Source organism: Pan paniscus, chromosome 5 (assembly GCF_029289425.2).
Source record: "Pan paniscus chromosome 5, NHGRI_mPanPan1-v2.0_pri, whole genome shotgun sequence".
Lineage (NCBI taxonomy): Eukaryota > Metazoa > Chordata > Mammalia > Primates > Hominidae > Pan > Pan paniscus.
Window position 1 is genome coordinate 180081882 of NC_073254.2, and position 26081 is coordinate 180107962.

The 26081-nt window shown below is 43.2% G+C and overlaps 1 protein-coding gene across 1 annotated transcript in view; it reads left to right on the forward strand.

The window, feature by feature from the left end:
- Window positions 1-26081, forward strand: part of IGF2R (insulin like growth factor 2 receptor) — a 137853-nt gene that overhangs the window by 13136 nt on the left and 98636 nt on the right. The window contains exon 2 of the mRNA XM_034963192.3: window positions 8906-9045. Within this exon, the coding sequence (XP_034819083.1) occupies window positions 8906-9045 (140 nt within the window). The remainder of the gene's footprint in view (window positions 1-8905; window positions 9046-26081) is intronic.

Genomic DNA, 26081 nt, shown 5'->3' on the forward strand with positions numbered 1-26081 from the left:
GTCTGGATTTCTGAAGGTGACTGTGCAGGATATGTATGAGCTGAAACACTGTCTGATACTGTTGAGGGGCAGTAGTGAGCCAGGTGATTTCTTGAATATTCTGTTAGAGGACTTGCTTGCATGTCGAAAGTAGGAGAATCTTTTTTGGATGTTCAGGTTGGAAACACTTCACATTCTCTTTGTCTCCAACATGTTAGATTTGTTGCTTGCTGTAGACTCAGAGAAACATTTATCTAGCTAGTGACCATGTATCTTGTTATGTGAATTTCACTTATGTGTCACCAACTGGGTTTCTGTCTTTTAAGGAAACCAAATTACAGATTCACACATGCCTACTTTTATTATTACTGATCCCATCCTGCCTTTATCTTGCTTTATTAATTGCAGGCCAGTAGTAAAATGTTTAATAGTTACATGACCATTAGCATAACCCCAAGATTCACAGGGACTGAGGAAACTAAGATATATTTTAAAAGAGTTTGGATATATGGCAATAAATGAGGAAGGGACGGAGTGATACTTCATGGAGATGTTTTGTGTTGAAGGGAAGGAACCCAGTTTTCTAAGATTTATTTTCTTTAAGAGATTGAGCATACCATATATTTTGATCATAGAATTTTACATACTTTAGATGCTAGCTATTTTTAAAAGGAAAGAACTCCAAATTACATCTTGCAAGCTATTGTGGTTTTGCAAGCATTGAGTGATGGCATATATGAAAACTCTGAGAGGTGTCATATTAAGATACCAATGTCAGTTTAAAGATATTCTGTATCTGTATCCCTATGACATTGTATTTTGAATTTTTTTTCATTTTTGGACAGACGTTTAGAACTCACTCAGTGGAGATGGCTCTGCATCTCTGTTTGAAGCTTTTTGAATTCTGGGCAGCTGCGTCGGCCTGGGGTTAGATTCACTTCTTCATTGCAGCCCCTCGATTGGTTTCGTCTGGACCAGGGTGGGTTTTGATTGCGGCCCTTGCTGGAACAGTAGCAGGAAAGTAGAAACACCTTCCTGTCTCTGGGTTGGCTGACAGTCTGTTACTTGTGTGCTTCCTTCTAATTGGTAATCTGCCAACACCTTTCAGGATATTATGAAATTTCAAGCAAATGAGGTTAAAATGGAACCTCTGTACTTCTGAACAGGCGTGGACTGACTGCAGTTCTCCAGGATAGTTTCAGCAGAAGCAGTGAGATTACAGTCAGGAGCAAAACAGTATCTGAGCTTTCTTTATGGGAAAGATTCCGACTGTGTGCTTGGTTTATATGGTTAAATTAATTGCCCTTGTTAAATTAAAAAAATAGGGTATGTTTCTGCCACAGACTTTGCTTTAAAAGCAGAGATCTTCTAAAGTCATTTGCCTTGTGTTTGACTTCTGCTGCTCCCCGTTTCCTGCTGGGCCTGATGGTTTGATTGTAGAATGTTTCTGAGTTGTGTCACTGTTGGACTCTCTGCTGAGCTGAGTAGTCTCATTAAAGGAGAGTGTGCATCTGAGTTGAGGAAGACAATATAGATGTGGACCTTGTTTGTAGAGTTCACAAGCTGCTTGTATAGAAATAGCAAGGACAGTGCCGCCAGTGGGAAGGAGCCGGCTGAGGGGACTTGATATTATTTCCATGGAAACCAGTTGGGTATGGGAAGAGAGGTTGTGGAAGGCAATGCTCTGGTGTTTGGCAATTCACACTGTGCAGAAGAGAAAGCAGAACTGGACTGGGAGTATAGAGTAGCAGAAGTTTTAGCTTGGGGAAGAAGTTGAGCAAGGAAAAGCATATGATCTGTTGATCAGCGTGATGTGATGTGGTCTGAATCTTCAGACAGTTCACAGCTTTTTCATAGAGGCTGTCCTCAGATGGGTTCAACCACTCTGAGAATTCTGCCTTTACGATATAAGTAGTATCCATGACATTAAAAATGAGAAGAGAAGCGTTTTGGCCGATGACGGACTGCGTAAACTACAGTCTGCATAAATGACCTTGGTCCTAGAAGATTAGGATGAAGCTGAACAATTCTTATCACCTAGTGATGCTGTAGCCATTGTAACGTCGTAGCACAATGCATTAGTCACACGTTTGTGGTAATACTGCTGTAAACGAACCCGCTGCACTACCAGTCTTATGAAAGCGTCCAGTCAGGTCCTAGGCCTTTAGGTCCACTCACTCACTGACTCACCCAGAGCCACTTCCAGTCCTGCAGGCTCCATTCATTATAAGTGCCCTAGGCAAGTGTGCCATTTTAATCCTTTATACCATATCTTTGCTGCACCTTTTCTCCGTTTAGATATGTGTCACGTGTTACGGTTGCCTGCGGTATTCAGTGCAGCGTCATGCTGTGTGGGTTTGTAGCCTGGGAACAATAGGACATACCATATAGCCTAGGTTTGTAGTAGGCGACACCATCTATGTGTGTGCAGATACACTCGATGATGTTTGAGTAGTGACAGAATTGCCTCGTGACACATTTCTGACGACGTATCGCCATTAAGTGAGTGACTATAAACCAGTCCCCCCATCAGCAGTTACACTTCCTGAGGTTTCAGTTACCCATGGTCACCTGCAGTCTGAAAATATTAAGACATTTTGAGAGAGAGATGCCACATTCACATACCTTTTATTACAGTTATAATTGTGCTATTTTATTATTAGTTGTTAATCTTTTACAACAACTAATTTATAAATTAAACTTAATCATGGGTATGTATGTAAAGGAAAAACCATATCCGAAACCGTATTCCTGGTTTCAGGCCTCTACTGGGGGTCTTGTATCTGTGATTACAAGGTGCTGCGAAGGGATAACTGTAATTTTTCTATATGACTAGCATTTTATTGAATCAAGTTGTGTAGATGGTTGGCAATATAATAGGAACTCAGAGATCTTTATGCCATACAGAGTCTGTCCTTTTAATGGCATTTATTGTGACAAGATTTAAACTAAAGTTTTGTGGAATGTTTTGCCAGTTTTTGTGTTGTAACTGAAACTAAATGTTTTCTGAAAAGTTAAAACCATTTCTTTAAATGGAAAATAAATGAAGCTGTTTACCTAATTGGTTAAGGACTCACCCGTGGGCCTCACACTGCCTAGGTTAATTCTTCACTTTATAATTCCGTGATGTTGGGCAAGTTCCTCATTCTGAGCCTTGGGATATTCGGCTTCAAAGCTGAGGAACTTGGGAGGGTTGGATAATGGCATCACGTTCTGTGGGGAGATTTGGCTCACGTGTTAGCTGTGTGGGTGAGAGCCGTGCTGTCATGCGTTCTTAGCCACTGGCCAGTTTCCTTCTCAAGCCATCAGTAGAGATGCTGATCCTGCATCTGCCAGTCGTTGCTCCAGGAGGGAAGACATTACTGTCCCAGAGTGACGGTGTCGTTGGGGATAACAGACACTTCAGAAAATGCCACCACTGAGCTGTATGAAGTGCCATGGCAGCTAGTGCTGGAGCTGTGGATTCAGCCGGGGAACACTGTCTGGAGGAGCTGCTGTAGCACATGTGTGTATCTCCAGCTGTCAGGCTGGCCTTTGGAGTGCATTTGGATTTTTTGAGAATGAGAGAGGGACCATTGGCTAACTGTTTTACGCTCTGAAAAATGACATAGAATAGCAAAGATTTTACTTATTTTTGCTGATTTTCTAGAACATTTTCTGTCCCAGAGTGATGGTTTTGAAGAACCAGGGTTCTTGGAAAGATGGTTTTGCATCCAGAAGAGTGATTTTAACTAAAATCAGGCTGCCTCCCTTGAGGATGGTCACTGAATTTTGTACAACTGGGACAACGGACAGGGATCCTGGGTTGTTTCCAGTGGACAAGCCGCTTCTGTGGGGGCCTTTGCAGTTCTCCCCGCTCCTCTCCTGTGTCCCGCTGGTTTCCTTCAGTCAAGATGGAATACAGCATAGAGTCAGTGACTTTTAGAAGACTTGACAGAGTTTCAGGAAAATGCTCACTGGGCTTTCTTACCTATCCTGCTGCAGAACTTTTTTTTTTTTTTTTGAGATGGAGTCTCACTCTGTCACCCAGTCTGGAGTGCAGTGGTGCGATCTCGGCTCACTGCAACCTCCACCTCCTGGATTCAAGCTATTCTCGTGCCTCAGCCTCCCGAGTAGTTGGGACTATAAGCGTGCGCGACCATGCCTGGCTAATTTTTGTGTGTGTGTGTGTTTTTTGTTTTTTTTTTTTTTTTAAGTAGATTCAGGGTTTCACCATGTTGGCCAGGCTGGTCTCGAACTCCTGACCTCAAGTGATCCTCCCACCTTGGCCTCCCAAAGTGCTGGGATTACAGGCATGTGCCACTGCGCACGGCCTGAAGTTCTTTCTTTCAGAAAATGTATTCAACACATTCTTTTGTGTGTGTTTGAGTGAAGACGGTGTTTCCACACAGCTTGCAGATACTTTCTTCCAGAAGCTTGTTTGTTGCTAACATTTAACATCTTACTGTTACAGCTTAGTTTTCTCTTTGATTGAATATATTGATCTCTTTTTTTTTTTTCTGTTGGCTTTTTTCTTAAGTCTTTACTTGTGTAAGCTCAGATAACTTAGTCTGGAATGTAGGCTTTTTCTGGGAATCTCAGCTGAATGGTTTCATTTGCTTGGCTGTTAAATGAACCATACTGTTTGGAATAGTTTCCTAATTCTGGCTGTACATGTTCACTTCAGGTAGAGAATTTTCTAACAGACAAACTTTCAGACAAAAAATGTATTATTCCTCAAAGGTATCATTACATTTTATTTAGTCTGTAATAATTTTATTGCTTCTGAAACCATTTTCTAGTTCTATAATGTGATCATGGTGCTTTTAAACTTTAACATCAATTTAATTTTAAGAATGATTTTAGCTTAGGCCATTCTAGGGGCTTGGCCTTTAATCTGAAAAGAAATTTAGAATCCTTTAGTTTCAAACATGTGATTTCTTAAAACTTGTTGTCAGTTATTTATACGATTTTCAAGTTTATTATGAAATAGTCTTTAAAAAATATTTACTTTAGTGGAAACATATCTAGTGATAGTTTAACCAGGGTGCATACCAGAGTACATAATAGTTTTTGGAATATTCTTCATAAATTTTCAGAGAGATTATTTAAACCACATGACTGTTTCTGAGCTCCTGTTGATACTAGGGGCTAGGCATATTCGTTTTTTCTTTTTGAGACAGAGTCTCCCTGTGTTGCCCAGGCTGGAGTGCAGTGGCACAATCTCAGCTCACTGCAACCTCTACCTCCCAGGTTCAAGCGATACTCCTGCCTCAGCCTCCCTAGTAGCTGGGACTATAGGCGTGCACCACCACGCCCGGCTAATTTTTGTATTTTTAGTAGAGACGGAGTTTCACCATATTGGTCAGGCTGATCTTGATCTCCTGACCTCGTGATCTGCATGCCTCAGCCTCCCAAAGTGCTGGGATTACAGGCGTGAGGCACCGCGCCCTGCCATTAGTTTGTTTTAAAGGAGACATAATGTCCGTTGAAACATCAGAATGTTTTAAGTACTGACAGCTTGCAGGTCTCTTTGGAGTGAAGTTTAGAAACCTGCTGTGACCATTCTTCATTTTAAAGCTGTGACTAAGAACTCTGAGATATTGGTGCCTTCGCCTCAAGTGCTGCTGATGGGTTTGAATGGCATTGAGGTTGCCAGGCCTGGAGGAGGGCTGCCTTGTGCTGAGTGGTTAAATCACCCCCCTGAAAAAAGTCAGTGTTCAAGTATTTTAATAGGCTCCTCCTTTCCTACTCCCATAACCACTTACATTTGATAAATCTTGACAAAACAAGTATGAAATGCAAGTAGAGAAAATAATATAATTGAATAGAGCAACACTTTTCTTTCTAGCAACCCTGATTTCCAGATTATCAGGACAAAATCCCTCATTTTATTCTTTTTTAAATCTTGATTCTGCTCCCCAAGCAAACACACTCTTTACCTTATTTAGATATCCCCTTTGCAAGAATGGTGGATTTCTTTTAAGAAAAGCATAGCAGGCCGGGCGCGGTGGCTCACGCCTGTAATCCCAGCACTTTGGGAAGCTGAGGCAGGCGGATCACGAGATCAGGAGATTAAGACCATCCTGGCTAACATGGTGAAACCCTATCTCTACTAAAAATACAAAACATTAGCTGGGTGTGGTGGCGGGTGCCTGTAGTGCCAGCTACGGGAGGCTGAGGCAGGAGAATGGCATGAACCCGGGAGGTGGAGCTTGCAATGAGCGGAGATGGCGCCACTGCACTCCAGCCTGGGCGACAGAGTGAGACTCCATCTCAAAAAAAAAAAAAAAAAAAAAAGAAAAGCATAGCGTTTTAGGTACGTGTGGATCTCTTTAGCGTTGATTCCTACCAGTTAACTCATTTTAAATGACACCCTCATGCACCAATATCATATACTTAGGATTGTGAAATAGTTTAACTATGCCACTGCCGCTTCTTGAAGTTTGTCTCTGTTATCCTGGAGAAACTAGTCATGGCTCCTGAATAAGAGATTAGCATTTTTCCTGAGTAGTAGCCAAGTCTTTGTTTACTTGTTTATCTTGTATCCTGCAACCTGGAATATACACTCGGAGAGGGCAGGGTGTCTTTGTTTTGTTCATTGCTGTACTCTCCTGTGCCTCCCGCAGTAAGTACTTAAGAAATACCTGTGAAACACATGAATAAAGGTTAACGAAGGGCAAAGGAAACAAGCCTTTATTGATGATTTTTCTCTGTGCCCAGTAGTACTTGGGTTATTTTCTCGTGTCCTTGAGTCATCCTGACTCTAGGAGATACCTCTTAACATGTTCCTGCTGAAAAAGCTGAGTTGAGGAGTCACACCCCAAGGGTATCACCCTAAGATTGGGCACCTAAGTACCCCAGCCTGCTCTTCAGGTTTGTAGCTGCTTAGTGGCCATCAGACCTTCCAAGTCTCCATGCTTTTGAAGGCCTATGTGTGCGGTTTGGTTTCTTGGCAGGGGGGTTTGATGGGTTCCCAGACCTAGGAGTTCTTGGTGCCTTGTCTTCCAGTGACCCCACCAGGGCTGCTATTTCTCCTCCATTGCTGAAACTAGTTCAGGGTTGGGGAGGGGGGCACATGGGGGGGCCTGGTGGTTGGTTTTGTGCTGAGTCATTGCCTTGGTGCACTGTGGAAGGGAGCTCTGGGAGGTGGACAGCTCCTTCTGTGAGGGAGTGCTTCTGTCGTCAAGGGAGTACTGCATAGGGTGAATAACACAGTTACGTAGATAAATATGGTGGTCTTACCCCCAGGGCCTCCACAACTCCTGGATGGGCCCAGCCTAAGCAATTCTGATTTAACTTATTGCCCCTCCTTTTAGCAATAATGTTGAGTTAAATAACAGTTTTTGCATTGAAAATAAAAAAATTTTATTTTTGTAGAGATGGGATCTTGGTATGTTGCCCAGGCTGGCCTGAAACTGCTGGCTTCAAGTGATCCTCTGGCCTTCGCCTCCCAAAGTGCTGGGATACAGGCACGAGCCACTGGCCAGGTCTTTATTTTTTGCATTTTGCAAGGACATTTTAAGTCACTTTCTTCCTTTTCTGTTTTTACTCCTGCTGAGGAGATGATCCCCATTTTACAAAATGGACAAAACATTCTCCCCAGGGAAGGGAAGAGTAGACATTTGAGAATAATTGTTTTCACAGAACCGGGAAACCACCTATTTTGTCCCAAGTATACTGATTGATGCATTAGCAATAACTCACTATCTGCTTTGCCAGAGGTTTGAACAATGAGTGTTAATGCTTGGTGTAGTGAATTTTGTGTGATTTCGAATCTGATAGTTGACTCATTGCACAGCTCTGTCTTGCGAGTTCAGATCTGAACTGTAGCTCTAAGAGGTAAAAGCAGAAGTGGAGCTGCCTTTCATGCCATAGCTAGTTTTTTAATAAAATAGAGTTAAAAAATCCTTTGGCTTTTCAGCATTTTGGTGTGATTGGAAAGGCTATTACTATCTTATATTCAGCATGAGCCTTGAGCAATTACTGATTAATATGGTTTGGCTGTGTCTCCACCCAAATCTCAGCTTGTAGTTCCCATAATCCCCATGTGTCGTGGGAGGGACCTGGTGGGAGGCAATTGAATCATGGGGGCGGTTACCCTTATGCTGTTCTTGGTCATGAGTGAGTTCTCACGAGATCTGATGGTTTTATAAGGGGCTTTTTCCCCTTTTGCTCCGCACTTCTCCTTGCTGAAAAAGAATGTGTTTGCTTCCCCTTCTGTCACGATTGTAAGTTTCTTGAGGCCTCCCTAGCCATGCTTAACTATGAGTCAATTAAACCTCTTTCCTTTATAAATTACCCAGTCTTGAGTATGTCTTTATTAGCAGTATGATAACAGACTAATACACTGATCTGAGTTGATATTCTTAAATTAATGGTAAGATATTTCTTTTTTTTTTTTTTCTTTGGAGACAGAGTCTTGCACTGTTGACCGAGCTGGAGTGCAGCGGCACAATCTTGGCTCACTGCAACCTCCGTCTCCCAGGTTGAAGCAGTTCTCCTGCCTCACCCTCCTAGGTAGCTGTGATTATAGGTGTGTGCCACCACGCCCAGCTAATTTTTGTATTTTTAGTAGAGGTGGGGTTTCATTATGTTGGCCAGGCTGGTCTTGAACGCCTGACCTCGTGATCCACCCACCTCGGCCTCCCAAAGTGCTGGGATTACAGACGTGAGCCACCATGCCCAGCCCGATATTTCTATTTTGATGATCTTTGAGTCCGGAGGTAGCTTCAGAATGGATTGAACCACAGACAGATGGTGTTAGTAATTTCTGCCCTGGCTTCTTTGCAACTTAACATACTTAACTTTTTAGTGTTTTTGGCTAAGGAAAGTGTATTTTCTAGTTTGTGGCAGTTTTAAGCAAATGTGGCTTGAATAAAACTAGAGAGAAGTTTAATTTTTGATAAATCAGTGACAGTGACAAGTTGTTTTTCTTCCTTTCCAGTTATACATGGGAAGCTGTTGATACCACAAATAATGTACTTTATAAAATCAACATCTGTGGAAGTGTGGATATTGTCCAGTGCGGGCCATCAAGTGCTGTTTGTATGCATGACTTGAAGACACGCACTTATCATTCAGTGGGTAAGTAGAACTACCTGAAATTACTGGATTGGCAATATGATTCCCCAATTTTGCAAAAATGACTGTGTATAGCTATACGTATATAGCGATACAAAAATTTTGAATGTTTAGAAATCATAAGTGTTTATAATACATAATACACATTTGTTAGTAGTTAAAAATGATAACAGTTTGAATGTCTAGTATGAGCTAAAACTAGGTTGGTTCTGTCTAGTGGATACTATACAGACAGCTCTTATGAAGAATTAGGTAGATGTGTGTTTGATATTGAAAGCTGTCTCCTAGATGGCTCTCCCTTCTCACCCACATTTTTCTTAAACCCTGTTTTTACATTCTCCCCCAGCCCACATTTCCTTTTAGTGCTCCCCCGACTCCCACTCCTTTGTACCTTCCAGTTTTGGCTGTAGTTCCCAGACAGTGTTTCTGCTGTCAAAGATGGTCACTGGAGTTAGGCTTACATTAAAGGTTAAATAAATAGTCCTGAGGATTGGCAGTCTCAGAGAAAGAGGTGCAGCCCCTTCTTTCCTAGGGTTCATTTCATTCCCCAAATGTATGCCTTTTGGGTCAGGATTGCTATCCTTCTGTGAAGAATATGAATCCGAGTGGATTAATATATCAGCACCAGGTTACATAGAGTGGAGTCAGGGCAGATGCCTGAAGGAAGGGAGGCAGGGCAGACAGAAAAGCAGAATGCATTGCCCTTGGATTTGGCAACATGGATGTCCGTGGTGACCTTTCACTAAGGCAGTTAGAATAATGAGGTTTGACCACAATGGATGCTCGTGACATAGAGATGGTATATGACTAGGGACTGTCTGATAACTAGAAGAGGATGCTAGGTGGGCTTTTGGATTTGGGAGAGAAGCTTACTGTGGTAGCTCTGTCATTTTCTTTTGTGTTTTAAACATTTTAATATTTTTATAGATTTGGCAGTTCAAGTGCAGTTTGTTACATGGATATATTGCATAGTTGTAAATCTGGGTTTTTAATACCCGTCACCCGAATAGTGTACATTATACCCAGTAGATAATTTCTAATTCCTCACCCCCCAACCTTTCTGAGTCTCCAGTGTCTGTTATTCCACTGTCCGTGTCCATGTGTACATATTATTTAGTTTCTACTTATAAGTGAGAACATGTGGTATTTGGTGTTCTCTTTCTGAGTTATTTTACTTAGGATAATGGGCTATTGTTCAATTCATGTTGCTGCAAAACATGTGATTTCATTCTTTTTTATGGCCAACATGTGGAATTTGTCCATAGAAAAGAATGAAATCACACACACACACAAACACACACCACATTTTTTGTTATCCAGTCATCCATTGATGGACACTTAGGTTTATTCCATATCTTTGCAATTATGGATAGTGCTGTGATAAACATATGAGTGCAGGTATCTTTCTGATGATTTTTTTCCTTCAAGTATATATTCAGTAGTGGGATTGCTGGATGGAATGGTAGTTCTATTTTTAGTTCCTTGATAGATCTCTATACTGTTTTCCATAGAGGATATCCTAATTTACATTCCCACCAATGTATGTAAGCATTCCCGTTTTTCTACGTTCTTGCCAACATCTTTTGCTTTTCGACTTTTTAATAATTGCCATTCCAGTGGGTATAAGATGGTGTCTCATGGTTTTAATTTGCCTTTCTCTGATGATGAGGGTTGTGGAACATTTTTACATATGCTTGTTGGCCATTTGTATGTCTTTAGAGAAATGTCTGTTCATGTCCTTTGCCCTCTTTTTAAAAAAAGGGGTTCTTTTTTTCTTTTTGAATTGTTTGAGTTCCTTGTAGATTCTGGATGTTAGTCCTTTGTCAGATGCACAGTTTGCAAATATTTTCACCCATTCTGTAGGTTTCCTGTTTACTCTGCTGTGCAGAAGCTTTTTAGTTTAATTAAATCTTACTTGGCTATTTTTGTTTTGTTGCATTTGCTTTTGAGGTTTTAGTTATGAAATATTTGTCTAGGCCAATGTCCAGGAGAGTGTTTCCTGGGTTTTGTTCTAGAATATTCATAGTTTCAGATCTTACATTTAAGTCTCCAACTTTTGTATATGGTGAGAGATAGGGTTCTAGTTTCATTCTTCTGCATGTGGCTGTCCAGTTTTCCCAGCACCGTTTATTGAATAGGGTGTCCCTTCCCCAGTGTTATGTTTTTGTCAACTGTGTCAAAGATCAGTTGGTTTTAAGTATGTGGCCCTGACTCTGGGTTCTCTATTCTGTTCCGTTGATCTGTGTGCCTATTTTTATATCAGTACCATGCTATTTGATTACTATAGCCTTCAGGTATAATTTGAAGTCAGGTAACATGATGCCTCCAGCTTTGTTCTTTTTGTTTAGGATTGCTTTTGCTATTCAGGCTTTGGCTACTCATATGGTTCCATATGAATTTTAGGGTTGTTTTTCTAATTCTGTGAAAAATGACATTGGTACTTTGATAAGAATTGCACTGAATCTGCAGATTGCTTTGGGCATTATGGTCATGTTAACAATACTAATTCTTCTAGGCCATGATTTTTGCATCTGTGTTCATTAGGGATATTGGCCTATAGTTTTCCTTTTTTGTTGTGTTCTTGCCTTGCTTTGGTGTTAGGGTGTTACTGGCTTCATAGAACAAGTTAAGGAGGATTCCCTCCAACTTGATTTTTTTTTTTTTTTTTTTTCAGGGAGTAGTCTCAGTGGGATTGGTACCAGTTCTTTGTACCTTTGGTAGAATTTGGCTCTCAATCTGTCTGGTCCTTTGCTTTTTCTTGGGAGATTTTTAAAGTACTGATTCAATCTCACTACTTTTTACTGGTCTTTTCAGGATTTCTGTTTCTTCCGATTCAATCTTGGGAGGTTGTATGTTTCCAGGAATGTATCCATTTCCTCTAGGTTTTCTAGTTTTTGAGTGTAGAGATGTTGATAGTAGCCTCTGATGATCTTTTGTCTTTCCATAGTATCAATGTCTACTTTTTCATTTCTGATTGTGCTTATTTGAATTGTGTCTCTTCTTTTTGTGGTTAATTTGAGTAGTGGTCCATTGATTTTGTTCATCTTTTCAAAGAACCAACTTTGTTTTGTTGATCCTTTGCATTTTTTTTGGGGGGGGGGTCTCAATTTCGTTTAGTTCTGCTCTGATTTTTGTTATTTCTTCTGTTAGGTTTCAATTTGGTTTGTTCTTTTTTTTTCTAGTGCCATGAGGGTTACATTAGGTCATTAATTTGTGATCTTTATTTTTGATGTAGGCATTTAGTGCTATAAACTTCCCTCTTACTGCTGCTTTGCTGTATCCCAGAGGTTTTGGTCCATTGTGTCTCTATTTGTATTCATTTCAAAAAATTTTTACATTTCATCCTAACTTTGTCATTGACCCAAAGGTTATTCAGGAGCAGGTTGTTTAATGTTCATGTATTTGTGTAGTTTTGAGAGTTCTCCTCTTGGAATTGATTTCTAGTTTTATTCCGCTGTGATCTGGAAAGATAGTTGATATGATTTCAGTTTTTAAAAATGTACTGAGACTGTTCTGTGGCCTAACATATGGTCTACCCTGGAGACTGTTCCATGTGCTAAGAGGAATGTATGTCCTGTGGTTGTTGGGTAGAATGATCTTTAAATGTCTTTTAGGTCCATTTAATCCTGAGTCCAATTTAAGTTCAGTGTTTTATTGTTGATTTTCTGCGTCGATGATCTTTCTAGTGCTTGTAGTGAGGTGTTGAAGTCTCTCATTATTATTACATTGCTGTCTATCTCCTCTTAGGTCTAGTGGTAATTATTTTATGAATCTGAGTGCTTTGGTGTGGGGTGCATTTGTATTTAGGATGGTTATATCTTGTTGAATTGATCCCGTTATCATTATTTAATGGTCTTTTTTTTTTCTTTTTTAACTATTATTGACTTAAAAGTCTCTTTTATCTAAGTGTTGCTTCTCCCGCTCACTTTTGGTTTCTATTTGCATGGAATATCTTTTCCTACCTATTTACCTTGAGTCTTTGTTTTTACCAGTTAGGTGGTTTTCTGTAAGCAACATATGGTTGGATCATTTTTTTTTTTTAAATCTAGTTCACCAATCTATATCTTTTATGTAAAGGATTTAATTCATTTATGTTCAGAGTTAATATTGATATGTGAGGTTTTGTTCCTGTCATAGTGTTAATTGTTAACTAGTTGCTTTTTAGTGTCAATTGTATAATTATTTTATAAGATGTGAGTTTTATACCTTTTGTCTGACTGGGTTAATTCAAACCTGTCTTTAAGCTATTAGATTCTCTTTTCTGCTGGTCTAGTCTGCTGTTCAAGCTTTCAACTGTATTTTGTAATTCCTACAATGAATTTTTCATTTCTGGAATTTCTGTCTGGTTTTCTAAAAAATGGCTTTCTCTAGTAAAATTTTAATTTAGATCCTATATTTTTCCGATTTCTTTGTATTGGTTTTTTGACTTTCTCTTGGATCTTATTGCGCTTCTTTAAAATCAATATTTTGAATTCCTTATCTGGTATTTCAAGGATTTCATTTTCTTTAGGGTCCACTGCTGGAGAGTTAGTGTGAGTCTTTGGGGATGTTGCAGCGCTCTTTTTTTTTTTTTTTTTTTTTAATACTTCTAGAGTTGTTACTCTTTCATTCTCATCTGGATAAACTATCTCTTCTTTATTTTTGAATTTACTTTGGCAGGATTTTTTTTTTTCCCTTGAGAATGTGAATAATATAACGTATGTTGTATATAGTTGTTTGACTTCAGTTCTGGGTACTTTCAGTGACAGAGACTCTGAGTTTCTTGGTTATAGTTGGCCTTTTTGTGGTAGCTTTCTCAAATGCTAGTGATAGTAATGATGTGCTGGGTGTGTGAGCAGGATCCTCACCGTCTCCCGCGGGGCCTGGAAGGCAGAGTTCTCAGGAAGTTATTTTGTTCTCCCTTGCTTTGCACTTTGGCAGCAGAATTTATATTGGGTTGTGCAGGCCAGCAGGTGGTATTTACGGGTAAAAGCCAGCTGCAGTGGAATCCGATGGATGGGTCTATGAGTCTCTGTGCTTGACCTTTGTTTAATGGGGGAAGCTCTGTTGCTTCAGGCAGTGGAGTGGTCTGTGGAATGCACAGTGGCCTGAGCTCCCTGCTCAGCCCCTGAGTGGGGGACAAAGCTGGACAGAACTGAACTGCCAGTTCTTCTCTTGGATACTCCAGTGGCTCAAGCACCAGCCCTAACAGGGGTAGCAGGGGTAGCTGTGTAGAAGGTGCCAAGGTGTCTGCGGGGAGGTGTGGGGGTTGCTCCAGCTCCATGGCCTGGGCAGGTGGGAGCACAGTCTGCCTCCCTGTCACACCCCGTCCTGGCGCTGGGAATATTCAGAACATGAGAATATCACTGTCTGTCTCAGGCTGCAGTGTAGTGAGTGCCACGAGAGATACCTGTCCATGGCTTACCACCAATGTGTCTTCTGTAGTGAGCCTCCTCCCTCAACCCAAAGCACACAGATTTGTAGCTCTCCTGCTCTTTGCCGCAGGAATGCTGTGGGTCCGTGTAGAGAGAGTGAGGCCCCACCTTTCGTGCAAGTCCTGGCCCAGTGGAAGTCGTGCAAGTCCACTGCCAGTGGAAATGCAGCTTCCCCTAACAGCCACAGAATGGCCACTGTCCTGTGTGCCTGTGCCAACCTGTGGGAGCAGCCATGACTGTGCCCACAGCAGTGGGTAGAGGGTGGGGGAGGAGAAGTCCTACTCCCCACATCCGTGCCCAAGCACTGAGACCACCTGGCTCCTGGGCTGGAAGCATACTCCTCCCTTGCAGGGCTGAGTACAGCACCCCTGTCTCCACTGCATGTGGCACAGGCCACAAGCCATGCTCCTGGGCACAGGAAAGTGCATGCTCCTTTGTCCCAAGGAGTGCCCCCTTGGCATGCTGTACTCTTTCTTCCCTTAGGAGCAGCACTCCCTGAGGGTAGATCTCTGGGAACCCTGCAGCTCCCCTGGGTCCAGCCAGCCCTGTGTGGCTGCTGCAGTCTCAGCAGGTGCCAAGAAAGGTCTGCAGGGCCTCTGGTGATACGGAGACATCAGTGCTGAGCTTCCCCGGGCAGTCCTCCCACTGCTGCCACCACTGCCACCCAGGTCCAGTGGAGGGTGAGCAACCTGGCACAAGTGGTAGTCTGATGTAATGCCCTCAGGAAGTCCCCAAATTGCTGCCCGCACCAGTGTTTGGGTTTGTGAGGGCAGAAAAGCTCTCCCACAGTTCGGGTACCAGCAGTCGGCCACAGAGGTGAGGGGCAGCAGCAGCATTCCCGCCACCCCTTTCAAAGGAATACCAAGTCCCTCAGGGCTCCTAGCCGCTCTCTGCCCCTCTCGTTTCCTGCTTTTTATTTTTTGCCCTCGTTTCATCCCAGGGGTTCCCCACCAGGCTCCAGTGCTCTCCACTTGATACTCCATTCTGGCGACGGTTGCTCACCTGTAACTCGGGTTCTTCTGAGAACCGGCCTCTGGCAACTCTGTTCAGCTGTCTTGAAACAAAAGAAACCCCCACTTGTCATTTTGCATGGAAATTGCTAAACACAGTTAAAAGAGCTTTGTAGAAAGCAGTGTTTAGAGTACGAAGATAAGGGAGTGCGAGGTCTGCTGATTGAGGCCCAGCTCCTGTTTGATTTCCCTCTCTCTCTACAAAGAGACCATCCAGACTGAAAAACCTGGTGAGAGGGATTTGAGGCCTGGGATTGAGATCTGAGAAAGCACTAGATTGTTGTGAATTCTTGGGTCTGACATTATCCTTGGTGATATACTTAGGAAACTTAACAGGTGAGATGGCCAGTTTACTCATTGTGCTCTTTTGAGAACTCACAGAGAAAGGCCACAAGTAAGTCTGTTGGCCAGTGTTATGTAGGTGTTCAGAAAGAAGGAAAAGTAGCTTTCTTCTTGATTTTATTATAATACTTCAATATTTTTGGCTAATGAAAATGTGTCTTGAGTTTATGGTAGTATAGTATGGTATGGTATAGTGTAATACCACATAGACTGATGCCAGATGGAGGCAACTTACTTGAAGGATAATTTGTGAGCTTGGCCTCACTGGACAAAGTTTGAGTTTGACCAAGTTCTGTGGGCCTTGAAAGCCAGGGAGGAGAAGAGTTGTTATTTTTTTGTAGGGAGTGGATCCATTACAGATCTTTTGTGATGGTAACGGGGAGGTGATGTGATGGAAGGTGTTTTTAGGAAGCTGGCCCCGTGGAATAGGAAAGGATGCCTACAGGGGAGATACCAAAGATAACTAGATGACTAAAAAGTAACTTACAGGTTAAGATGATGATGATACTATTATAAACCAGCAGTTTCCAATCTCATTTTTTCCCCCAGATATGTGTGACAGATCCCTTTCCCAGAGCTTGAAACTTCCAGAGGGAGTCATCATATATACTTTCAGGACTCTCAGTAACGGCTCCCTTTCTTCAACTGGAGAGAGCAGTTTGTATGAGTCAATGAGAGTGACATTCACAGTAGCATAGGGATAATCCCAAATCAAATCTAATTTGCATATACAATAAAAATACCTAAATTTTGTTGCACATTCATGTGCTAGGCCTAATGTTTTAAAGTAAAATATCTCATTTAATTCATTCAACAACCCTTTAAAGTAGGTGATTTCATTTCCCTTATGTTATAAATGAAGAAATGGAAGTGCAAAATGGATCTGTGTTCTACAGTGGGCAGGTCTGTGCAAATCTGCCCCCGAAGTCCAAGGAAGTTGAGAGGCTGAAGAAGGAGGCTGACACCCAGTTTCTCAGAAAGAAACATTTAATAGGGACTTATGAATAGAAGCCACATCTCAAGAAGTCACGAGATGAGATGGATCCCTCTGCCACCACCCACTCCAGACCCAGGGATCATACACCATAGGGAAGGGGTGGTTCAGAAGGAATGTGTAGGACAATTGAAGTAGGTTTTTTGACCTAAGGGGAGGATTCGTGATAAGTACCTGCTCTTACACAAGGAACAGTAGATAAACTGGAAATCTTGGAGGCCTTCCTGGAACTGGGGTTAATCGGAAGTCAGCAGGGCTGTTTGGCCTCCAGAATGGCGTTACTTTAGCCTCCACAATGAGCACCTTGCTGGAGGTGGTGTGGTTATGGATTTGAATGTGGACAGCCGGCTCCAGAGCCTGTGTACTCACTCAGGGCTGTGTTTTTGTGTGAGTCATGGGGTCACATCAGACAGATTGGAGCTGAAATGGAGACCAGGATGGGAGATCTGAATGTGTGGCTCTGAGAGGACATCTGAGAACGAACTTCTTTTGATCTTGTTAGAAAGGAAAAAATGTGAACCTTCAAAACGACCACAAGAACTGGAGCTCCCCGCAGATCAGAGGAACAGAAGAGCTAGCATAGAAATAGATCCAAATATATATGGGAACTTAAGATAACTTACAACCAAAAAATTGGGTGTAAGTAGCTATTGTCTCTTACGAAACAAAGTTCAATCCCTCCTTTAGATCACATACTGAAATTACAGCTCAGTTAAGATTTGAAAGTAAAAAGACAATAGAACATTGGAAAAAAAATTAGTAACATATAGATATAATCTAGAAGAGCCTTCCTTAAGGAATCCTGGAAGCCATACAGGAGAAGAGGAACATTTCTTATTACATACCTTTTAATGACTAAAAGGTGTTCTAAAGACAAAAGACATATGCTAGACTGGGAAAAACATTTCCAGCATGTTTGCCAATGTACTATTAGGATGAGAGCTTTTCTTAAAAATTGGTAAGAAAGACAGACACCCAGGAGAAAAATGGCAAAGTCAAAGAACAGGTAATTCACAAAAGAAGAAATCCAGATGCTCAATACAACTTCACTAATAAGCCAGGTGGATTAGTCCTTTCTCACATTGCTATAAAGAACTACCTGATACTTGGTCATTTATGAAGGAGAGAGGTTGGATTCACAGTTCTGAAGGCTGTATAGGAAGCATGGCTGGGGAGGCCTCAGGAAACTTAAAATCATGGCAGCAGGTGAAGGGGAAGCAGGCAGCTTCTTCACATGGTGACAGGAGAGGAGTGGGGAGGTGCTACACACTTTCAAACAAGCAGATCTAGTGAGAACTCTTATCTCGAGACAGCACTTGGGGATGGTGCTAAACCATTAGAAACCAGCCCCGTGATCCAGTTACCTCCCACCAGGCCCCACCTCCAACACTCAGGATCACAATTCATCATGAGATTTGGGTGGCGAGACAGAGCTAAGCCGCATCACCAGGTATAAATGCAAATCAGAGCAATTATGAGATCTCATTTTTCTTTGAGAAGTTGGCAGAAATTTAAATGGTTGAATCATAGAGTGCTGGCAAGGAGCCTGGAAATGGGCACATTTATTTATACGTTGCTGTAGGAAGATGGTTGTCTCTAAATCCTTTTGGGAAGATAATAGTTGGTGTGAGGTTGTTTTTTTTTTTTTTGAGACAGAATCTTGCTCTGTTGCCCAGGCTGGAGTGCAGTGGCGCCATTTTGGCTCACTGCATCCTCCGCCCCCTGGGTTTAAGCGATTCTCCTGCCTCAGCCTCCTGAGTAGCTTGGATTACGGGCACCACCATGTCCGGCTATTTTTTTTTTTGTATTTTTAGTAGAGATGGGGTTTCACCATGTTGACCAGGCTGGTCTTGAACTTCTGACCTCAAGTGATCCGCCCGCCTTGGCCCCCCAAAGTGCTGGGATTACAGGTGTGAGCCACCACGCCTGGCCTGGTGTGAGTTTTAAAGTGCCCTGAAGCAGGGGTCCTCAACCCCCAGGCCACAGACTGGTAGCGGTTTGTTGCCTGTTAGGAGCTGGGCTGCACAGCAGGAGGTGAGTGGTGGGTGACAGAGTGAAGCTTCATCTGTATTTACAGCCGCTCCCCATTGCTTGCACTACTGCCTGAGCTCTGCAGCCTGTTAGATAAGTGGCAGCATTAGATGCTTATAGGAGCGTGAACCCTATTCTGAACTGCACATGCAAGGGATCTAGGTTGTGACCCCTTATGAGAATCTAGTGCCTGATGATCTGTCAGTGTCTCCCATCACCCCCAGATGGAACCATCTAGTTGCATGAAAACAAGCTCGGGGCTTCCACTGATTCTACACTGTGGTGTGTTGCATAATTATTTCAGTTACATATTACAATGTAATAATAATAGAAATAAAGGGTACAATAAATGTAATATGCTTGAATCATCCCGAAACCATCCCACCCCCAGTCCAAGTCCATGGAAAAATTGTCTTTCATGAAACCAGTCTCTGGTGCCAACAGGATTGGGGACTGCTGCCCTAAAATTTTTTATAGTGAGAAACAAATATTAAGACCTCAATGCTGGTTTAAACAATATTACATTATTTTAAATTGAGGAATCATACATTATGCACACATCCAAGGAGCTCAGAAGAAATTAAAAAAATCATACATAGTTTTTCCTTAGGCAAACGATATTACATATGTGAATCTTAGCAAATGTTAGCCATCATTTTCATAGGGCCTGTGAACAATATTTGATCCCATTTGCAACCTAATTATTTTCACATTTTAAAGTGGTTTATACATTTTATATGCATTTGACCCTTGAACAACGCTAGAGTTAGGGGCACCAACCCCCTGCACAGTTGAAAATCCACATTTAACATTTCACTCCCTCTAACCTTAGCTGCTAATAGCCTGCTGTTGATGGGAAGCTTTACCAGAAACATAAATAGTCGATTAACACATATTTTGCATGTTATATGTATTAAGTACTATATTCTTACAATAAAGTAAGCTAAAGGAAAGAAAATATTAAGAAAATCAATCAGGCTGGGTGTGGTGGCTCACACCTGTAATCACAGCACTTTGGGAGGCTGAGGTGGGAGGATCACTTGAGCCCAGAAGTTTGAGACCAGCTTGGACAACATAGTGGAACCCCATCTCTGCAAAAAATAAAAAAATTAGCCAGGCATGGTGGTGCACGCCTGTAGTCCCAACTATTTGGGAGGCTGAGGCAGGAGGATTGCTTGAGCCCAGGAGGTGGAGGCCTCAATGATCTGTAATCGGGCCACTGTACTCCTGCCTAGGTAAGAGAGTAGTGAGAGCTTGTCTCAGGAAAAAACAAATCATAAGGAAGAGAAAATTATGTTTATTATTCATTGAGCGGCAGTGGATTATCATATAAAGATCTTCGTCCTTATTGTCTTCATGTTGCGTAGGCTGAGTAGGAGGAGGAAGAGAAGGGACTGGTCTTGTTGTTCTGGGGTTACCGAGGTGAAAGAAAATCTGTGTATAAGTGGACCTGGGAAGTTCAGACTTTTGCAGTTCAACTGCATTTGATTTCCTTTTCAAGTACCTCAGATGTCTGGCTTAACAGTTAAAATTTCAGTGTAACAATAATTATAAATTTATGAGTATTATTATTTAATAATTCTTATATATTTACTAGTTATGTTAAAATTCTAAAATTTCTAATTCTAAAATTCTCTTAAATGTTCTAATACTGTGTCGTAAGTCTGAATTAATTGCTGAGTTATAAACTTTGGATTGGAGTTATATTAAACATTGCAGTAAAAATACCAAATACATTCACATTTTTTTCTAACACATCAAATATTAATATTATGATTTTAATTAATCTTCTGAGGATTACAGCTCTATATCCATTTCAGGAAGCCTGTTACCAGCCCATTTAACTTGAGGTAATGTACTCACTAAGGAACAGTGTTAATTGAGGTTACCTCTAGAGCCTGGAATTCTGTTTGGCTTCTTGTTGGTGACCTGGTAGGACACAGTGAGTCCGACTGTAGTCGCCGTCCCAGGTGATTCATTTACTTTAAAGAGCCTGGCGCCTGACTTCCAGTGATTTGATAGTGTCTGATTCTTGTATGCACTCACAGAAATCTATAGCAGGCACTGGATTGATCATTGGATTTTATCTTTCATCTCTTTGACTCATAAGATGTGAAAATGCCTTTTCCTCTTAAGTCTTTTATTTTCTTAAAACCTAGAATTCTGTTGGATATTTAAGATGATACCTGGTTGAGTTTTGGATACAACTCATGTTTTTATCTGATTTATGGTCTCTCCTGATAGTCTGGCAATACCTGTTACATTTTAAAACGTATATTCACATAATCTTTTGTGACTCAAATGGATAGAAGAAGTAGTACTATATGTAGATATTTGTACAAAAGGTTTTTGGTAGCATTGTTTATTGTGGCAAATATGCTGGAACAATCTACTGTGTGGGTATGGTTCAATAATTTATAGTGTATTTTCTTCTTATTTACTTGGTTAAATCATCTAAAATTATATGTATACATTATATTAAAACATAGCCAACAGTTAATGTTTATTTATAATAACTATTTGACTATCAGTCATATGTAGGCACCGGTTTAGGTACTGGAATTGAATCAGTCACTACAACAGGCAAGAATCTCTTTTTTTCATGGAGCTTACATTTTAGTAGGGTGGGAGACAGATGAAAAAAGCAATGGCTAAGTAGTATGTTAAACTGTGATGACTGCTACAGAAAAGGAAAGGAAGGGTAATCAGGAGTACTAAGGGCTTGGGTGTGTGTGCGAGGATATTAAATAGGGTAAGTGTCACTGAGAATGTGACACGTAAGTAAAGACCTTGAGTTGAGGGAGTGAGCTGTGTGTCTCTCTGGGGGAACAGCCAGTTCAGGGGACAAGAAGGGTAGCCAAGGAGTGTGTTGGTGGTAGCAAGAAAATAAAAATCTTTTAAAAAGAGTATCCATATAAATAGAGAAGCTGGAGGTAAAAAAATTGGATGAGTATTTTTTTTTTTAATTTGGCAAAATAGCGTGAATAGTATATGTTGAAGGAAACGCTAAGTGGGTGGTGCAGGGGAGAGAGGAAGACTTGCTTGAGCACATCGGGAAGTAGGACAGGAAGGGTTCTCTGTCTGCCTTGTAGGTTCTAATTGCCATGGCAATAATATAATTGCTGTGGCCGCTGCGGTAGGCAGGAGGGCTGCCTGTGAAGTCAGGATCACCAGGCTTTGTGGCTTCAAGGAGGCCAAATCACCATGGGCTTGCTTGGGCTTGGAGATGCGACCTGGTGGGCCTGCAGAATGCGACTTGGTGGCCTGACTGAGCAGCACGTGAGGGCCTGGTGCAGCCTGGCATGGTGGTACCCTTGAGAGCGTGGCCTAGAGGGCTCCGAGGTACAGCCTGGCCAGTGTGGTCTGGAGGGGTCTGGCAAGCGCTATCTGGAGCACTCGGAGGTGTGGCCTGTTGTTCCGGGTGGGTCTAGTGAGTGTGGCTTGGAGAGCTGGGTGGTGTGGCCTGGCTGGCACCGAGGTCCCTGCGGATTCTGGAGAACCTCAAGGTGCGGCCCCGGGGGTGTGGCCAAGTGTGGTGTGTGGAGGGCCCTTGTGTGCAGCCTGGTGGTTCCTGTGAGCATGGTTTGGAGGGCCTGGTGAATGTGTCCTGGTAGGCCTGGTGAGTGTGTGAGCATGGCCTAGAGTGTCACCAAACCAAAGTGGACCCGCCTGCCTGTGCACCAGGGAAAGCCAAACACCAAAGCGCAGGGTTTTTGCTGGAGAGAGTGGACTGCACTGCGACGAGACAGGAGGAAAGGTCAAACCTGTCTCCCCAAGCTGGCGGCTGGGTCGGGTTTTATAAGCATAAGCTTATTACCATAAGGTAATGAGGTGTGTTCTGATTGGATCTTGCAATTAGATGATACCAGGGCTCTATCTGATTGGGTCCTGGATCTTGCCATGTGGTGTGCGCTTCTTATTTCAGTCCCGCTCCTCAGTCCAGCACTTAGGTTCCTCCCGTGTTGCAAGCTTGGTTCATCTGTGCAGGCTCCGGTGACATGATGTCGAACTGGGAGCCATGGCAGCTGAAAAACAACGAACAGCTTTGTACATAAAAGATGATACAGCTTGGTCTAATGTGGTTCTAAGGAGGCTCTGCCGGCGAGTCTTAGGGGTTCCGGCGGGCAGCCGCGCGAACCTGGAGCTTGGGGTCTGCAGTGCTGGGAGGCCGAGGCCTGGCATGTTGGGGACAGGTCTTGGGAGCTGACTGGGGGCCTGGCGTGGTGGCGGCAGCCCGCAGTCCCTGCCTGGCCCTTGTCTGAGAGGCCGCGGTTCTCTGCGGCCTCTCGCCGGTGTCGCCCTTGGCCACTGGGCTGCGAGGAAGCCGGCGAGGAGTGGGTGTGCGCCCCGCCCGGGTCTACCACCGAGGGATGCAGTGGCCGCCAGCGTGGCCGTGCGGCTGGGTCACTCCCTTCCCGCTTCCAGGGCCTTTTTCTGCCTCCTTTTCAGGACGTGACCCGCACATTATGAGGGACCCGTAGGGGCTCTTGACACAGAGGGGTCACCCTATGTGTGAACAGGTTACGAGGTTGGTGGCTTGGCTTCTGAACTTGCCAGGAAACACCGCATCCCTTTTCCTGCAGCGGCCGCCCCCCATCCCCCACCCGCCCCATTCTCTCCCCTCCCCAACTGCAGCCTTCCGCGCCTCCTTGGCCCCTCGAGCCTCCCTGGGTCCCCTGCACCTCTCCATGTCCCCCACGACTCCTAGGCCTCTCGCGCTTCCCCAGGACCCCGCACATCCTGGGCCTCTTGCGCCTCCCCGGTCCTCAGCGCCTCCTCGGCCGCCGTGCCTCCCCGCACCCTTTGCGCCTCATGGGGCTCCCCGTGCCTTCTGCCCGCCGCCTCGCCGCGCCCCTCGCCTCCTCATGCCCCTCCGCGCCCCATACCTCCCCACCCCTGTGCCTCTCTGCCTATCCCCTGTACCACCCGGCATCCTCCGTGCCCCACGCGCCTCACCCCTCACGCCTCCCTGTACCCTGCATGCCCCGTGTGCCTGCTGCGCCCCACGCGCCTCCCCCCTCGCGCCTACCTGTACCCTGCATGCCCTGTGCGCCTGCTGCGCCCCACGCGCCTCCCCCCTCGCGCCTCCCCCCCTCGCGCCTCCCTGTACCCTGCATACCCCGTGAGCCTGCTGCGCCCCATGCGCCTTCCACGGCTCCAGCCCTCATGCGCCTCCAGCTGCGCATCTCCCTAGGCGGGTACCTCAGCACCGCTGAGCCCACCCCCGCCCCTGCTCAGTGCCTCCCAGACACGCCCACTGCGGGCGGGACAGTGGGAGCTGTCCAGGCGCGGAGCTGTCCAGGCACGGGAGCTGTCCAGGCGCGGGAGCTGTCCAGGCGCGGGAGCTGTCCACGAGGCACTGTCCTTGGTTTCAGAGCCTCTGCAGGGCTTCTGTGTCCTTTTGGCTGAGCCGACTGGGCAAAAGTTTTAGAAAAGACCCTGGGTGTTGCAGATGGAGAAGCATGATCGTGGCTGACTTTTGCTTGCAGGCAGAAGAACCACGGGGCCATCAGCCTGGTGCTGTGGGGGCAGCGCTGACTCGTGGTCCGCCCCTGCCCCAAGACTTCAGGTGTATATGGGATTGGATCAGCTATCATCCCGAGCTCATGGCACGTACAGTGAGCCATGTGTTAATCCATAGACTAACCTTTTTCCTTTTAAAAAATTAGTTGTTTTGTATAATGTAGCGAGCACTGTTTCCAACAAAAATCTAGGATCTTGGCAGTAACCACTATCTGTTTTACTCTTTCCTCTTTCACTTTTCGCTAGAAGTAATCATTAGCTCCCATCTTGTATTAATTTTTTTTTTTTTTTTACTGTATCTAATTTCCAAAAAAAAAAAAAAAATCTGTGTGTTTGCAACTAAGTTATCTTCCTATGTGTAACTTTTTGGGACTTAAGTGATAACAGTAATATTACTAAAAATCAACCATATTGTTGTTTTTCACTGTGGTTTATTCCTTCTGACTGCTGTGATATTTTGTGTGGATCTGCCGAAGTTAATTTATCCACTCTTCTGTTGATGGGCCTTTGGTCATTTCCAGGTTTTTGCTCTTCTGAAGAGCATGAGATATTCTTTCACATTTTCTGCTGTGCATGTTCCATATGTGCATGGTTTTCTCTTTTATATAGACCTGAGTGGAGTAACTAGGTCATAGGGCACACGAATGTTCAATTTTAGGACATAATGTCCTGCTGACTTACATAGTTGTTGAACCAGTTAACATTTCACTAGCAATACAGGAGAGCTCTGAGCCACCTCATGTCTGACACTTGCTATTTAATTTTTGCCAGAGGGATGGTTGTAAATGGTATACCATTTTGGTCTTGATTTGAAATTCCTTGATCACCAGTAACATTGAACATGTCTTAACATATTTATTGATGTACATTTTTCTTTGATTTGCTTGATCATGTCTTGTTCATTTTATATTGGGTTATTGTGTGTGACCTAGATTAGAATTTTTTCTTTTCATTGGATATTAAGATCCACCATTGTGTGGCTAGGAGTGGGTTTTTCCTTCTCTCTCCTTTCCAGCATGGTGTGTGCTTTCTCAGTCAGAGGTAATTCATCGTCCTTTATTTCCTGGAATTATACAGGCATTCTTTTCTTGTTTGTTTGTATGTGAATGTGTATGTAGAGATTCTTGATGCTGGTTCTTTGCCAGTTCTGTGTTTTTCCTAGTTTATAACTTACTTCCGTTTTCTTTAAGCTATTTTTTGATGAGTATAAACTCTTAAATTGAATAGGTCAACCTCATTAATCTTTTTGAGTCTTAAGAAATCTTTCTCTGTCTTAAGATTTCTGCCAAGTTTTGAAGTTTGGATTTTGATGTTTACATCTTTAATCCATTTAGACAGGGGTGTCCAATCTTTTGGCTTCCCTAGGCCACATTGGAAGAATAATTATCTTTGGCCACACCTAAAATACACTAATACTCATGATACTTAATGATCTAAAAAAAATCACAAAAAAGATCTCATAATGTTTTAAGAAAGTTTACAAGTTTGTGTTGGGCTGCATTCAAAGCCATTCTGGGCTGTATGTGGCCCATGGGCCGCGGGTTGGACAAGCTTGTGTTTAGAGTTGATTTTTGTACCCAGTACTGGGTAGGGATCCAATTTTGTCTTTTTCCATATGGATAACTATTTTGTTTCCAGTTCCGTTTTTATTTCCAGTTCTGTTTATTGAACAGCCTCCTCTTTTCCCTGACCTATTACTTCTGTCATAATCAAAGTTTAATTCAC